Source organism: Prunus persica, chromosome G7 (assembly GCF_000346465.2).
Source record: "Prunus persica cultivar Lovell chromosome G7, Prunus_persica_NCBIv2, whole genome shotgun sequence".
NCBI lineage: Eukaryota > Viridiplantae > Streptophyta > Magnoliopsida > Rosales > Rosaceae > Prunus > Prunus persica.
Window position 1 is genome coordinate 5,893,819 of NC_034015.1, and position 14,924 is coordinate 5,908,742.

Here is a 14,924-nt window from a genome sequence, read left to right on the forward strand (position 1 = left end):
AGGAATACCCGACAAAGTTTCAAAATTTAGGGAAGAAGATTTCTGAGGAGGAGTACCCGACATGGAATGATCGAATAGATGATTTTTCGCAGGACGAATTGACTAAGCTCATTGCTTCACTCGAATCTAAGATACAAGTTGCAACCAAGAAGATTGATTCTATGGAAAGATATATGGGGTTTGCTAAGAAACAAAATCAAAGTTTGGTCCGGGAAGAGACTAATCATGATGAGCAGCCGGCCTATCAAGTCCCTGCTTTGATGTCTCCTCCATCACTTGTGCATTATCCAATGTTGCCAAGTGCATGGGTTTCAAGATCAGAATCGGAGAAAAGCTAATGACAACTTGACAACCTCAGTTCGATTTTGATCCTTTGTAATCGAATTTCTAGTATTGTTTAGTTCGATTTTGATGTACCTTTTGGCTAGGGATAATATAGCCCTATAATTTTTGTTCACCTTCCGTCAAGGTCTCATATTTAAGGCCAGAGCTTAGCAATTATTTCATATTTGTATTCAATTTAATTCTGAGATCCATAAAAATATATGGTTTTTACCACCCGTCCAATATAGTTGTGTCATACATGAGCAGTGAGCAGTTCTTCTATCTCTCTCTGAGATTATTGTCTGAGTTGGTATGATTAAATAACGAAACACATCAGTGGACAGGCCCTCTATATGTTGATGAATTGGTGGTAATCTCAATCCAAGGTTACCAGAAACATCACTTCATGTATATTTATTTATTAACTGTATTAATGATTGTGTGGATATTAGAGAACTTTTTTTCAACGTTAACTTGGTTTGGTGGAGCTGAAACTTATGCTCAAATAAAATGAGTTGAGGCTCATCATCTGATGATTGGGAAGATAATATACAGGTGGGGACTCAGAACCGATGCCAATCCATAAAGCTTGTTTTCCTGCTGCTGCTCATCAAGGGAAGGTTGGTGAAGGTTGGTTAAGCTTGTTTTCCTGCTGCTGATTATATTCGGTTTGATTGTTTCATATGACAGGAGGTTTGATGGTTATTATAATTTTTTCATATGAGGGGACGTTGTTAGTGCTGTGGAAACAGGGGCTGGGAAGAAACTAGCCTTTGGTTTGCCCATTTTGCAGTGCTTGTTGGAGGAAGGAGAAAACACTATGAAGATGCTTCAAGAAAAGGGGAAGGAAGAAGAAAAAGTTTGCTCCAAAAGGACTTTTTATAGGCACTTATTATTACTCCCACAAGAGACCTTTCACTTCAGGTAATATAATTGTATTGCAAGTTGCTGCTGGAGGTTTGTCAAGTTTGAGTTCAGGGGTTGGTAAGAAGTAAACCGAAGAACAGATGGAAAACAACAGTTTGCCTTTTTTGAAAATCTTATTAATTATAGCTCTGTTTTTGTACTTAGAATTAGAATAAAAAGGAATGGCAATGGGAAGTAATCAAAACAAGGCATTTCCACTAATCTGAATGAGGGATTTCTTGAGAATGATTCCCATTCCATGTAAGTAAGCATAAAATTACAAATATTATATTAATCAGAAAGAGGTCTTACTTAGAAACCAAATAGAATGATATTTATGTACAGACTCGCTAGCATTATGTGTGTAGACTATGCACATGTATTTCATGCCTAATCTCATCTTCAGTATTACAAACAACTGTTTGGTTGAACAGTGCCAACAATCTTTGCATTGGCACAATGTGACTGAACCTCGTGATTCCTGCAGGTCAAACTCACATTTTCGAGTCTTATCCCACTACATGGATTTGTTGCGCTACAATCAAATTTTATTGCAATGACTGTAGCTGATGTTCCTTGAATGTTCCGGTACACGACATCACTGACTCTCACACCTGATACCTATAATATTGAAACAAGATGAAATGTGCATTAGACATTTAGTCAAGACATACGTTTATGAATGAGTACATGCCCAATTACTATGTACATTGAGATTATAGTTTTCATTACCTGAGCAGGGCAGTTGATGTTGTGTGGGCAGTAGTTTTGGTCTATTACGATAGGATTTTGGACATTTAACATTACGACATCAAGGAATTGAACACCTTGAACAAATCCGTTGCTCGGCCTTGCCCAAGACTTAATCCTCAAACCATTTTGAGTACCCTTGAAAATTGCATTTTTAACTGTCACATTTTGGACCCCTTCCTCTTCCAAGTCTTTGGCTAAACTCCCTATGCTGCAAACCCATGTATGTGTAAGCTAACTATAATATTAACTGTTACGAGGTTTTCATATGTAAGCAATGCAATATTCCAAGAGCTATAAAATCTGACCTAATACCATGGCCAGGACCACAAGTTATTTGCTCGATCCACAAGTCCTTTGTTCCGGGGCCAATCGAGACACAATCATCTCCAGTTTTGATAGAGGTGTTGAAGATTGCAACATTTGTTGACAATTGGACATGGATGCCATCAGTGTTTGGGCTATTTCCAGCTGCATTGACTTTGACCCCTTTGATGCGAACATCTTGGCAGCCGTTTATCACAATGTGGAACATCTGGCTGTTCAATGACATTAGTCCATTGATGTTAATGTTTTTGGAGTTTGTAAAACTCAGACTCTGCGTATCAGTGGGAACAAAAATATCAGAATTTAGGAAACAATAGAACACGAAGAGACTGGTAGGGTAAGGTAGACAACAAATTTAAACAAGATTTCACTTGATCGACAAGAAAGCATAAATTACTAACCGTGGCTCCTCCGTTGGGGCAATCAGTGCTTCCAGCTAACTTGCATGCCCACAAGGAGGTACCTTTGGCGTCAAGGGCACCTCCGATAATGGACACACCGGTAACTCCTTCGAAGCTTAGCCAGTTGTTGGCTTGGCCAAGGACTCGGTAGTCAGACGAAGCTATCAATGTTCCATCAATTCGAAAAGTAATATCTGTGCTTTTGCAGTTATCACCTTTGAAAACCATAGCATTGCGAAGCAAATACCTCCCTTTTGGTACACGTATAGTAGTGGAATCAGAGGAGGCACATGCTACAGTCCATACATCCAGAAAAGCTTGTGTAGAATCTATTACACCGTTAGGCTTGGCTCCAAAGCTTAGGACATTGAAAATTAATGTACTCTTAGCAACACATGATTGGTGTAGGATATATAGGATGAGTAGTGCTACTCTGCAAAAACAACTTCTTGTAACCTCAGCCATTTTCTCCTTTTCTATTTTTCCTTTCTGTTTGAGAGAGAGAGAGAGAGATTAAATTAAACCGATGACGTCGATGGTAACGAATGAAGTTGGGAACTGAGAGGTTGATGGAGAGAACTTGAACATTGTGTAGGGTACTTATACTGTTGATGATACATGCATGCAGTAAGTAATTAGGTTGATATAAGTATAAGGGATGTTTGTATATGATATTATATATACAGAGAGAGGTGGTGTAGGTTTAAAGAAAATATAGTTATGGTATATATGGATGCATATACTGTATACATATGTATTAAGAAAGCTGCGCCGGCACCAATTTGGTGGCTACTCTTTTGTGTTTTACTGTATATATAAGTAATATGGATGAATCAATGAATCATATAATATTATATGAATCGATAATAATTCAATTAAAATATTAGTTTGGATATGATTACTTTTGCCGTTGACTTGTTAAGGAATCAATTCATCCCAAGTGGGACACCCCTTCCTGTACTTAAATCCCTTCATGGCCACTCATTCCTCGGTGGAGTAACGCGCAGGATAATTTGTATTTCAGTATTGTATAGGTAGTAGATAGATATCCTAATGATGGCATAGGCTTATTGTAAAGTCCCACATTGAAAAAATATGCAATAATACGAATGCTTATAAGGATTACATGATATCTTGTAATTGTCGAGCCTAGTAGCGTGGGCTTATAACTAAGCAGGACATTAAAGTGATTGGTTGCTTGAGCAAGCCTTGTTAGGTGAGATGTGGTGGTCTTGCACTGTTCACCTTAGTGAAGTCGCACAAAGCACGCCCCCTACCCTCGGGTTAGTAGGGCCGCCCATCCTCAATGGGTGGGTAGCAAACCTCAACTTGGTATTAGATTGGGGTGTTAGGTACGAATACTAAACCTCACGGGTCAAGAGCCATCACACCCCAGCGTGCTGCCTAGCTTGGCCTCTCATCACACAATCACTTTTTTTGAGAAATTGGAAGTGGTCTCTCGTTTTTGTTCAATAAAAATTGAGATAATGTCTATTTCTTTTTTAATGCTGCCAAATCATCCTTCTTATTTATTGTTATTTTCCAAAAATATGTAGACTGTGTACAGTATTAATTAGGCTCCATTTGGATTGATTGATATGAAAGAAAAGATTTGGATAACGTATATTCAAAATGGATTTGAAATAACTATATCCAAAGAATAATTTGAAATTCATTTGTTTTCTTTGTTTCTTTATAGTCCCAATCATGTCATTGATGTCCAAACAAACATGAATGGGTGGTCGCATTTGATTCGAGAATTAGGGACTAAACTAACCAAATGATAATTTTGAAGAATACTAGTTTTTAAAACAATGTAAATTCGTTGTGTTTCCACATTCTTTTTCTACATTAATCTTGATCATTGGAAAGAGCATGAATTCCAGCTTCACTATTCGGAGAAGAGCTAATGACAACTTCACAACCTCAGTGCATCTAATCTTTTGTAATTGAATTTCTAGTCATGTTTAGTTCGATTTTGATATGCCTTTTGCCTAGGGATAATATAGCACTATGATTTTTGTTCACCTTCCCTCGAGGTCTCGAATTTAAGGACAGAGCTTAGCAATTATTTCATATTTCTATTCAATTTATGGGTTCCATAAATAGATAATGAGCCAAACCACATAAGTATAATAATGCCCGATACACTATAGTAACAAAATTACGGAAATTCTCCTATTCGAATGGTTGCCATTGTAAATAGAGAGGAAAGTAGGGAGGGGTAATACATGGTGTCCGCACGGTAATAATTTCTAGACGTTCTCATAGAGAATTTCTCTAGTTTTGTTAGTTTAAAATTATATTTTTAATATTAAATTTATCTTTGTATAATGTTTTCCACATTATCATAAGTTTTTTTTGTACATATGAGGACTATTGCTAACCCTGGCCCCCTTTCTCCCAACAAACAATCCTAGAGCCGTTTTCACTTTGAGAAGGGAGGAAGAACACTCCCAACAAAACTACGGAAATTCTCCTATTCAGATGTCTAAACGTTATTACCGTGTAGTTGCCATTGTAAACAGAGAAGAAAATAGGGAGGGGTAATACATGGTATCAGCACGGTAACAATTTCCAGACGTTCTCATAGAGAATTTCTCTAGTTTTGTTAGTTTAAAATTAATTTTAACATTAAATTTATCTTTGTATAATGTTTTCCACATTATCATAAGTTTTTTAGTACATATGAGGACTATTGCTAACCCTAGCCCCCTCTCTCCCAACAAAAAATCCTAAACCCGTTTTCACTTTGAGAGGGGAGGAAGAACACTCCCTTCTTCTCTTGCTCCCTTTTCCCCTTCCCCCATTTGCAAAGACAAAAGGTTTTCCCTAGTTGTCTTTGTTTTGTTATGATTTTCCTCCAACCATCGCAGGTGGCTGCGTCTCGATGTTGAATCTCCACCAGCTTTTCGGTATCAGATCTCTATCTGCATTTTTGAAAGGACCCGCCCCAGAATTTCCCGGAAACCGGAGCGAATCCCGTCTTTGTTCCGACATCACCCTGATGCCGGGCCCACTTACTAACAACCAAGACTCTTTACCAAAATTTTGGCAGAGTCCCCCCTGTGAATGAACAAACCCAACAAAATTCAACCTGCATAAAAATACAGAATAATCCCAACCAGCAGCATGCTTTAAAACGAATAAACAGTTGACAACAAAATGGCCTCCGGCCTCACAATTCAAACCCTAACGGGGGCGATAACAGAGCATGTCTAAGAACTTCAATTTCAACAAAACAGAGTTTAAAGGGAAAAACATGAAGAAAGAGTCCTACGAAGGCTCAAGGCTCGGAAGCGCACGATCCGGCTCTGCTGCGGAGCTCAGTCAACTACTGGCTGGGGGGTGCAAAACAGAAAATTGTGAGTGGACAAAAATAAATTCAGTTCAGTGTAAACCAACGTAATATAACTCCACCGTTTAGAAAACCATGCAAGAAATCCCATGCATCTCAAAACCATCATACTCAGGTATATATATATATATATATCAAAACAAATCAATACCAGATGCCAAATTCGAAATCCATAAAGAACGCTTTACAAAACCCACCATCCAAAAACTTATAAATCCCACAACCAAACTCTCGAAAGCGTACCCATTGGCACGACCGACAAGGAAGTATCCACACCGAGAAACAAGAATGAATGAATTATATATATAAATATATAATATAAGATATATATATATATATACAAATATGACTATCACCTAGTTGTACCGGGAAAACAATCCAACCGGGGGATTGTTTGACTAGTCACCCTGGCAGAGTCCTCATGAAGAGTCCTCAATCCACCATGTGACTAGGGAATGAGCCGTCCAACTGGGGGACCAACTCTCAGCCAGCACGTACCGTCGATAACCTCAAAACCCGTACATCTGTGATCAGTCCTACGCGCGCAGACTACCCAATTAAGGGTCTACAGTAACATCCCGTCAAGGATGCCCCGGGTTCCGACAATTCCAAGTATCTCAAGTCTCCGTATCCAAGTTCCAAATCAGGGGAGGTACAGAGGGTAGTGCTTATATCACACCAAATTGACATTCTATACTCACCACTTTCCACAATCTCATCTCAACAACCCAAGTACCTCACACATAGCCAAATATATATAGAAATCCTCAAAATCCATATATTCATACTCAAGATACTCAAATATGTCAAAACCCAAAATATATTTTCAATGCCTCATAAAAATATCACTTTCAACAATTTCATAAATAATATATTCAAAATACCATTTAAAACATCATGCATAATATTTCCCAAAATCCATATAAAATAAACTTTCAATACTCAACAATGCCAAAGCACTATACAAACATCAAATTCAACTCATGAATATAATATATTCAATAAATCATTAAAAACATTATGCATAAATCTTTCATCAATAAAACCATGCATAAGATTTGAAAACAAAGTCCACTCACAAGTAGTCCCACGCTGCTTGATCCTGAGAGGGTCCCGCCTGCTGCGTATGCGTGGTCGGAGTACCTAATTCAGAATACGTATACGAGATTAATACAAAGCGTTTCGAACGAGTACTTTGAATTAAATATCCTAGTTTCCCAGGTTTCTAGTAAGTGTACTAGGAACGAGACGTTCTAAGGTCCAACTACCCAATTTGGGCGATGGAACAACTTCGGGAGACACTCAGTCAACTGACGGTCAAACTTTCCAATTTGGGTCACCCGGGCCCACGGAACCAACGACCTCCGTTTTACAATCCGAAAGTTCCTGAAGGTTTCACAAGGTCTAAGATATCCGTCTCACAAATTTGGTCCGAAACGGGCGATTAGATCGCTTACGATCGCACGATCGCACGGTTATTAAAAAAACATAAACTTTAAATTATTTAATTGGAACATCCGGGGTTCCGATTCACGATCCGCGAATTCCTATACGATCCTAGGAATACCTAGAACAACCTATTTTAATTGGAAAACGATCAAACGGTCAGAACCTATCGAACCCGGATAACGCACAATATGCGAAAATCCGTTCGATAGTCAAACGATGTCCGAATTGAGATCCGAAAAATCCTACGCTCTCGTGACAACTAGTAGATCGGATTGGGACAAATATGCCCCTCTGCTACAGTGCCTACGCGCCGCCACACGCGCGGGTGTCCAAAGCGATAAAGCTTCGCCGGAAAATCTCCAAACTACAAGCCACCCTCCCGGCTACAGGTTCTACTCGACGAGTGGAACACTTTATTCAACTACACCCAAGTCCAATTCGGACGGCAAGTGGCCGGAATTGGGGTCGAAAACTCACGGTTTAACCCGGAACTCCACGGCCTTGATCCGGCGACCACCGTCGACATTGTCGTCGCACAACCTAGGAAATAGCTAGAAGGGGAGGAGAGCTACCTGTTCCAAGTGACGGCGCAGCTCGCGATGGCCGAAAATGTCGCCGGTGACGTCGGCAGTTTTGGTTATTTTTTCACGTCGTTGCCACTACCGTTCGCCGGGTTTTCGATCGGAGAAAAGGGGTGGGCTGGGTAGAGGAGGAAGAGAGGAAGCTTTTGCAAGAAACGGTGCCTGAAATGGAGGTCGGACGGCGAAGTTCTCACCGTCTGAAATTCCGGCGAAAAATCGAAACGGTGGAGGGGGTTCAGCCGCGCGGAGAGAGAGAGAGAGAGAGAGAGAGAGAGAGAGAGATCAGATATTTTAAACCCAAATTTTGAAATATTTACGGTTTTGCCATTGTCGATGTTTTGATCGTAACTTCTTCGTTACAACTCCGAATTAAGCCTACCGCGTGTCTACGAATTCGTCTCAGTACCACCTACCCAAAAATACCAGTTACTGCCCCAAACACTTTCCGGGCAAGAAAATGACCAATTTACCCCTACCCTAAGGGTAAATTCGTAAATTCAATTAAATAATTCAAAATAGGAATTAAATTTGGAGTCGTGGTGTTACAATTTTGGCGTTAGATCTCCATCATCATCCTCTTTTTGGTTTCTTTCGATATTTCCTCAAAGATCATTGCTAAAATATGAAAACTATGAGAGAATATTTGTTTGTGGGAATTTTCTGTATATTCTTCTCCTTGTAGGAGGTCATATTTATAATACAACAAAACCTGAATGGGCAAGTAAATAATAAATTCCTAAATCCATTTACAGTAGGAAATCAGGAATTAAAGTAAATTAATTACAATTATAATAGGAATTCTTGGTGTGTAAGGAAAGTAAGTCAATATCCACAAGTCACGCCAACACTCCCCCTCACGTTGGTGCATAGAATTCTCCAATGCCCAACTGATCCAGTGAATTGTGGAATGCTTTACTGGAAATTGCCTTTGTCAAAATATCCGCCAATTGATCCTCGGATTTCACAAAAAGAAACTGAAACACTTTAGCCTCACGCTTCTGTTTGATGAAGTGTCGATCCACCTCAACATGTTTAGTACGATCATGTTGAACCGGATTCTGTGCAATGGCTATAGCAACCTTGTTGTCACAAAAGAGATTCATTGTGGATGTAGGTTTATACCCAAGTTCAGTAAGCAACTTTCTTAACCAAAGAAGTTCACAAATCCCTTTAGTCATGCCTCTGAACTCGGCTTATGCACTGGATAAAGCTACTACATTCTGTTTCTTGCTCCTCCATGTCACCAAATTACCTCCCATGAATGTGAAGTAACCCGATGTGGATTTTCTATCTGTTACATTACCTGCCCAATCTGCATCTGAATAACCATCAATATTTAGATGACCATGCTTTGAGAACATAAGTCCTTTTCCAGGTGTAGACTTCAAATATCTAAGTATCCGAAGAACTGCATTCATGTGGTCTTCACTTGGAGAGTGCATAAATTAACTGACAACGCTCATCGCATAAGCAATGTCTGGTCGAGTATGTGACAAATAGATCAATCTTCCCACTAACCTTTGGTATCTTTCTTTGTTAGTTGGAACTTGATCCGGATATTCTCCAAGATGATGATTCTGAACAATAGGAGTGTCCGCAGGTTTGCAATCTAGCATTCCTATGTCCATCAACAAGTCCAAGACATATTTCCTTTGAGAGAGAAATATGCCTTGCTGCGATCGAGCCACCTCAATTCCTAAGAAATACTTGAGTCCACCTAGATCCTTCATCTCAAACTCAGTAGCCAAATAGTCTTGTAGCTGTGATATTTCCTGTTTATCATTCCCAGTAATAATCATATCATCAACATAGATTATTAATATTGTTACCTTCCCTTTCCGATGTTTCAAGAACAGAGTATAATCTGAGTTTCACTGTTTGAAACCATTGTTCTTCATTGCCATGGTGAACCGTCCAAACCATGCACATGGTGACTGTTTCAATCCATACAATGCTTTTCGTAACCTGCAAACTGTTCCAGTCTGAGTAGTATTATATCCAAGAGGAATGTCCATGTACACCTCCTCCGTGAGTTCGCCATGTAGAAAAGCATTCTTTACATCAAACTAGTGTAGTGGCCAATCCAAATTAGCTGCAAGGGACAATAAGACTCTTACAGTTTTTAACTTTGCAACTAGTGCAAAAGTTTCTTCATAGTCTATACCATAGGTCTGTGTGTACCCTTTTGCCACAAGTCTTGCCTTGTATCGCTCGATAGATCCATGTGCATTATGTTTTATAGTAAACACCCATCTACATCCGATAGTCTTTTTTCCTCGTGGTATAGTCTCCAATGTTCAAGTCTGATTTTTCTCAAGAGCTTTCATCTCCTCTTTTATAGCTTGGACCCACTTAGGATCTTTCAATGCTTCAGAGACCTTGGTTGGAATATGGATAGCAGACAACTGATGCACAAAAGCCTTGAGTGGTTCAGACAGCTTCTCAGTGGATACATGATTTGCAATTAGATACTTGGATGTCTTGCCAATATCAGGTGAATAACGGTTTGGTGGCTTCCCACGATTTTGCATGAAAGATAATTGATATCCAATAGTTTTATCCTCTAAATGCACAAGTCTAGTAGGAGTATTTACCTCAAAGATATTCTCAGGAGATTGGTTCGTTGGTACTGTTGAATGAGAGGGGGGGTCTTCATCTTGTTGTTCTGAGTTGTCTGTAAGAGTATGACTCGAATCAAAAACATCTTCACAAGGGTTAGGCGATCGATCGTTGTTTGGTAGAGAGCATTCGCACGTGCCAGACTCGGGACGATCGATTGTTATTGTTTCTTGGCCGAGAGAAACTTCGTGCATAGATGAATATCCTCATTTTCCAAGCTGCTCCAATTGAGCTCTTCACTCGGTATCTCCCCCTGAAGAGTAGAATTGGATGCTGGGTCATAGAAGAACATATCTGATTCTAGAAAGGTGACATCCAAAGTGACATAGGTTTGCTGGGTAGGAGGGTGATAACATCGGTAGCCTTTCTGATGAACGAAGGCCACATAGCCAAAAATGCGAGGGGTAAGCACCAAAATAGAGGGCAGAGGCCCGTGTTGCGTGAGCACTTGTAATGGAGTTTTGAAGTTCAAGACCCCAGATGGCATGCGGTTGATAAGGTGGACAGCAGTGATGACAGCGTCATCCCAGTGATGACGAGGAACATGGCCACCAATGAGAAGAGCACGGGCTGTTTCAAGGAGATGACGATTCTTCCGTTCGGCAACACCATTTTGTTGTGGTGTCTGGGGGCAAGTTGTCTCATGAATAATGCCATGTGTCTGGAAGTAAGTCTGAAAATCATGATTAACAAATTCTCCACCGTTGTCAGAGCGAAGAATCTGTATTCGAGCATTGAACTGTGTTTCCATCTGTTTGTGGAAGGATTGGAATAGGGAAAACACTTCATTCTTATTTTTCATCAAATAAAGCCATGTCATCCGTGTACAATCATCTATGAATGTGACAAACCAACAAATACCGGAATGAGTAGAAATAGGTGAGGGTCCCCAAACATCAGAATGAATTAAAGCAAAAGGAATAGTACATTTATTCATACTTAAAGGATAGGACGCTCTATGACTCTTGGCTAGAATGCAAGTGTCACATTTAAAATTTGAGTCCTTAAATACATAAAACAACTCGAGCAATAAGTGTCTCATATAACCAAAAGATGGATGCCCCAAACGTCGGTGCCAGAGCCAAATTTTTCGGTGCTTGTCATCAGACGGATGCTTCACACTATTTGCACGTCCCATACTGAAGTCATCCACATAGTACAGCCCCCCTCTTTTAGTACCACGCCCAATGATCTCCTTGGTGAGAATATCCTGTAGTAAACAAAAATTGGGATAAATTAGTGCACAACAATTTAGTTGTTCAGTTGCCTGACTCACAAACATTAATTTATTGGACAAAGATGGAACGAGTAGAGTATTAGAAAGGGACAGAGAAGGTGAAAGGGCAACAGTGCCGGCCCCTGTCACAGGATAGGTAACTCCATTTGCATTGGCAATACTTGTGCGGCGAGGTGTAGTAGTGTACAAAAAATCATTCGGATCAAAGGTCATATGATTAGTGGCGCCAGAATCAATTATCCAACCAGTAGTATCTCGTAGATCAGAAGTATGAAATGCATAACCACAGTTACCTGAGACATCCGGAAGCGCGGGACTATCAGTAGGATCTACCTGCGGGAACAAGACTAATGGGGGATCGGTAGAGACAAGAGCAGCACGGCCGGAATTACTAGCAGTTTCTCTAAGCTTGCGAGCGCGGAGATCCTCCCACCAATCAGGATAACAATTTAGCTTAAAACAGGTGTCACGGGTATGTTTGAGGTTGCCACAGTGCGTGCAACCACTTCCATCAGTTGGAGCCTTGGGACGGGAAGGTGGGATGGTTTTAGGAAGTGGCGCACCAGCAACAGTAGCATATGACTGGATCTGAAGGTGGGCCGCAGTAGAGGAATTATGGGGATGTCCGGCACGAGTAGGGGGACCTGATCGAGGCGCACTCTTGGCCGCTAAGCCAGCACCAGTGGCTCGATCGGATGAACCCATCATCACTGCTTGTCGAACATCTTCACGGCGAACATAGGCATAAGCTTGGTCAACAGTAGGGAATAGAGTCATGTGAAGAACATCACTTCGGGCCTTATCAAGACGATCATCAAGGTCATCCAAAAATATGTAAACTCGATCTTCCTGCAGAATATCATTATAGCGCTTGATATCACTTTCATACTCCATCATATTTGGACGACGAAAATCAGTTTCTCTCCATAAGCTTTGGAGAGTATTGTAATAGGTTTCAATGGAGCCACTAGCTTGTCGCATACGAGAGACTCGTCGTTTCAAATCATAAACCTGAGAGGTGTCAGTGCCATCATAGTAAGTTGTGGCAATTGCATCCCACACGGCTTTTGCCGTCGAAAAACGAATGAAATTGCCAATCAAGCTCTGCTCCAGAGAATTGATGAGCCATCCCTTCACAATAGAGTTCTCGATGTGCCAGCGAGGAAATGTTGGAGCGGTCGAAGGAGGTTGTGGAAGATCGCCATTAATATATCCCAATTTGTCTTTGCCGGAGATATACAACTCTATAACTTGGGACCATAGGTCATAGTCGGTGCCATCCAACTTTATGCCAACCTGTGCAGCGGAAGCTTCATAGGTAATTGTCGTCGGAATCGTTGTCTGATTCGGGTTCAAGGTCGTCGTCTGATTCGAGGTCGGGGTCTTCGTCTGAGTCGAGGTCAGGGTCGTCTTGGTAGGATCCTGATTTAGGATCAATTTTGAGGTCTGAGTCTGCATCTGCATTAGTTGAGCCACCTGGGCACTCAACTCGGCTATGGTTGGTTGAGAAGGAGAGGAGGAAGCAGTGGTGCTACCGCCATGAGGATTAGAAGAGTCATCCTCCCCCATGGTGGCGGCTAGGGTTTAGAAACTAGAGTCAGCAATCCCAAGATTGTCGCTCTGATACCATGCTAAAATATGAAAACTATGAGAGAATATTTCTTTGTGGGAATTTTCTGTATATTCTTCTCCTTGTAGGAGGTCATATTTATAATACAACAAAACCTGAATGGGCAACTAATAATAAATTCCTAAATCCATTTACAGTAGGAAATCAGGAATTAAAGTAAATTAATTACAATTATAATAGGAATTCTTGGTGTGTAAGGAAAGTAAGTCAATATCCACAAGTCACGCCAACAATCATCTCTGCAAAAAAATCACTTGAATTCAAAATCATTTGATGATTTAATTAATGGTAGTTAGTTTAGTGTTTTCTTGAAAAATCATGTTCATTTATTTTGTTGATCACAACTAGATGTCTAAATGATTTTCAATTTATCTAATTTTTTGTAAGGATGATCTCTTAATAATGACATGAAAATACTTGTTGAAAAAAAAATTCGTAATGGACCTTGAAAGGTATCCTTATTTGAGGGATCCCGAGGTATCTTTAGATTTGGTATTTATGTATGTTAGTGATCTTAAAAAGACCCTTAAAGGTATCCCTCAATAAAATTGTATGTATGTATATGTTACATGTTCTTCACGTGTAATACAAAGAAAGGGTCCTTCTGAAAGAAATGTCCTTGAAATCCATGAAATTCGACCCAAAGGTCCCATTGGAAAAAAATCCCTTTGTCCCACCGGAAAAAGGTCCCTTCAAAAGTAAAGAAAACAAGCATCTACACAATCCTGTGCGTGGCTCTCTGGCATGGCACTTTTCTTGCTCCATTTATACACTATGCCACACTAATTGTAGGAACACATATTTTGCTAGCCAATAAGAAGACGACACGTGGAAAAGGAATAAGTAAATCTCCATTTCTATGTTTCACTTTCAACTATCTCAATACTCTTGGTGCAGCATTACCACAATACAGTTTGCTCATTTAATTTATTGTAAGTTCTTTTATTTATACTATTTTCTTCGTATGCGCTTCCATGCGTGCGAGGTCTTTTTTAATCACACGAGACTTAAATTTTCCTTATATATATATATAATATTCAAATTTGTTTCCATCTTTGCAAGGCATGATCAGAAATCAGTCTCGAGGAGTATGAAGATGACAAGCATACAGATTCATCTGTAGCCCGTGTTGAATTTTTCTTCATCCACTAAAATTGGCAAACCACTTGGAGAATTGTTACCAACTTTTATTCATCCACTAAATTTTTTCCAGCCCTAACGCAGGGGTTGAAGCTTTTTCTTTCTCCGATAAGATTTCTTCCTTTTTTATGCCCTGCTTTTCAAAGTGGTTGAGAGCAAGTCCCACCGCAGTAGGCCCCGCCAAGGGCAACCAGGCGCCCCC

General features: G+C 40.1%; 2 protein-coding genes and 1 long non-coding RNA gene across 3 annotated transcripts; all 3 read right to left on the minus strand.

Moving 5' to 3' along the window:
• Positions 1,639–3,173, minus strand: LOC18770715 (polygalacturonase-like). The gene is made up of 4 exons (XM_007202917.2): positions 2,709–3,173; positions 2,289–2,578; positions 1,963–2,191; positions 1,639–1,851 (listed from the first exon to the last, which is right to left on the minus strand). Exons 1-4 carry the CDS (start codon positions 3,171–3,173, stop codon positions 1,639–1,641), a joined length of 1,197 nt encoding a protein of 398 aa, XP_007202979.2.
• On the minus strand, positions 5,963–8,130 carry LOC109950285. Its single transcript, XR_002272600.1, has 3 exons — positions 8,088–8,130; positions 7,146–7,209; positions 5,963–6,049 (listed from the first exon to the last, which is right to left on the minus strand). It is a non-coding gene; the product is annotated as an uncharacterized LOC109950285 (long non-coding RNA).
• Positions 10,876–13,521, minus strand: LOC109950334. Its single transcript, XM_020568896.1, has 4 exons — positions 11,983–13,521; positions 11,728–11,925; positions 11,164–11,466; positions 10,876–10,968 (listed from the first exon to the last, which is right to left on the minus strand). The coding sequence occupies exons 1-4, from the start codon at positions 13,519–13,521 to the stop codon at positions 10,876–10,878; spliced, it is 2,133 nt and encodes a 710-aa protein (XP_020424485.1).

Coding starts and splice junctions, on each gene's coding strand:
- LOC18770715 (XM_007202917.2), bottom strand. CDS start 3,173: ATGGCTGAGGTTACAAGAAGTTGTTTTTGCAGAGTAGCACTACTCATC. Junction 2,579..2,708: donor GCCCCAACGGAGGAGCCACG/GTTAGTAATTTA, acceptor ACTGATACGCAG/AGTCTGAGTTTTACAAACTC. Junction 1,852..1,962: donor ACATCAACTGCCCTGCTCAG/GTAATGAAAACT, acceptor TCAATATTATAG/GTATCAGGTGTGAGAGTCAG.
- LOC109950334 (XM_020568896.1), bottom strand. CDS start 13,521: ATGGGGGAGGATGACTCTTCTAATCCTCATGGCGGTAGCACCACTGCT. Junction 11,926..11,982: donor AATTAATGTTTGTGAGTCAG/GCAACTGAACAA, acceptor TGTTTACTACAG/GATATTCTCACCAAGGAGAT. Junction 11,467..11,727: donor TATTGCTCGAGTTGTTTTAT/GTATTTAAGGAC, acceptor TTCCACAAACAG/ATGGAAACACAGTTCAATGC.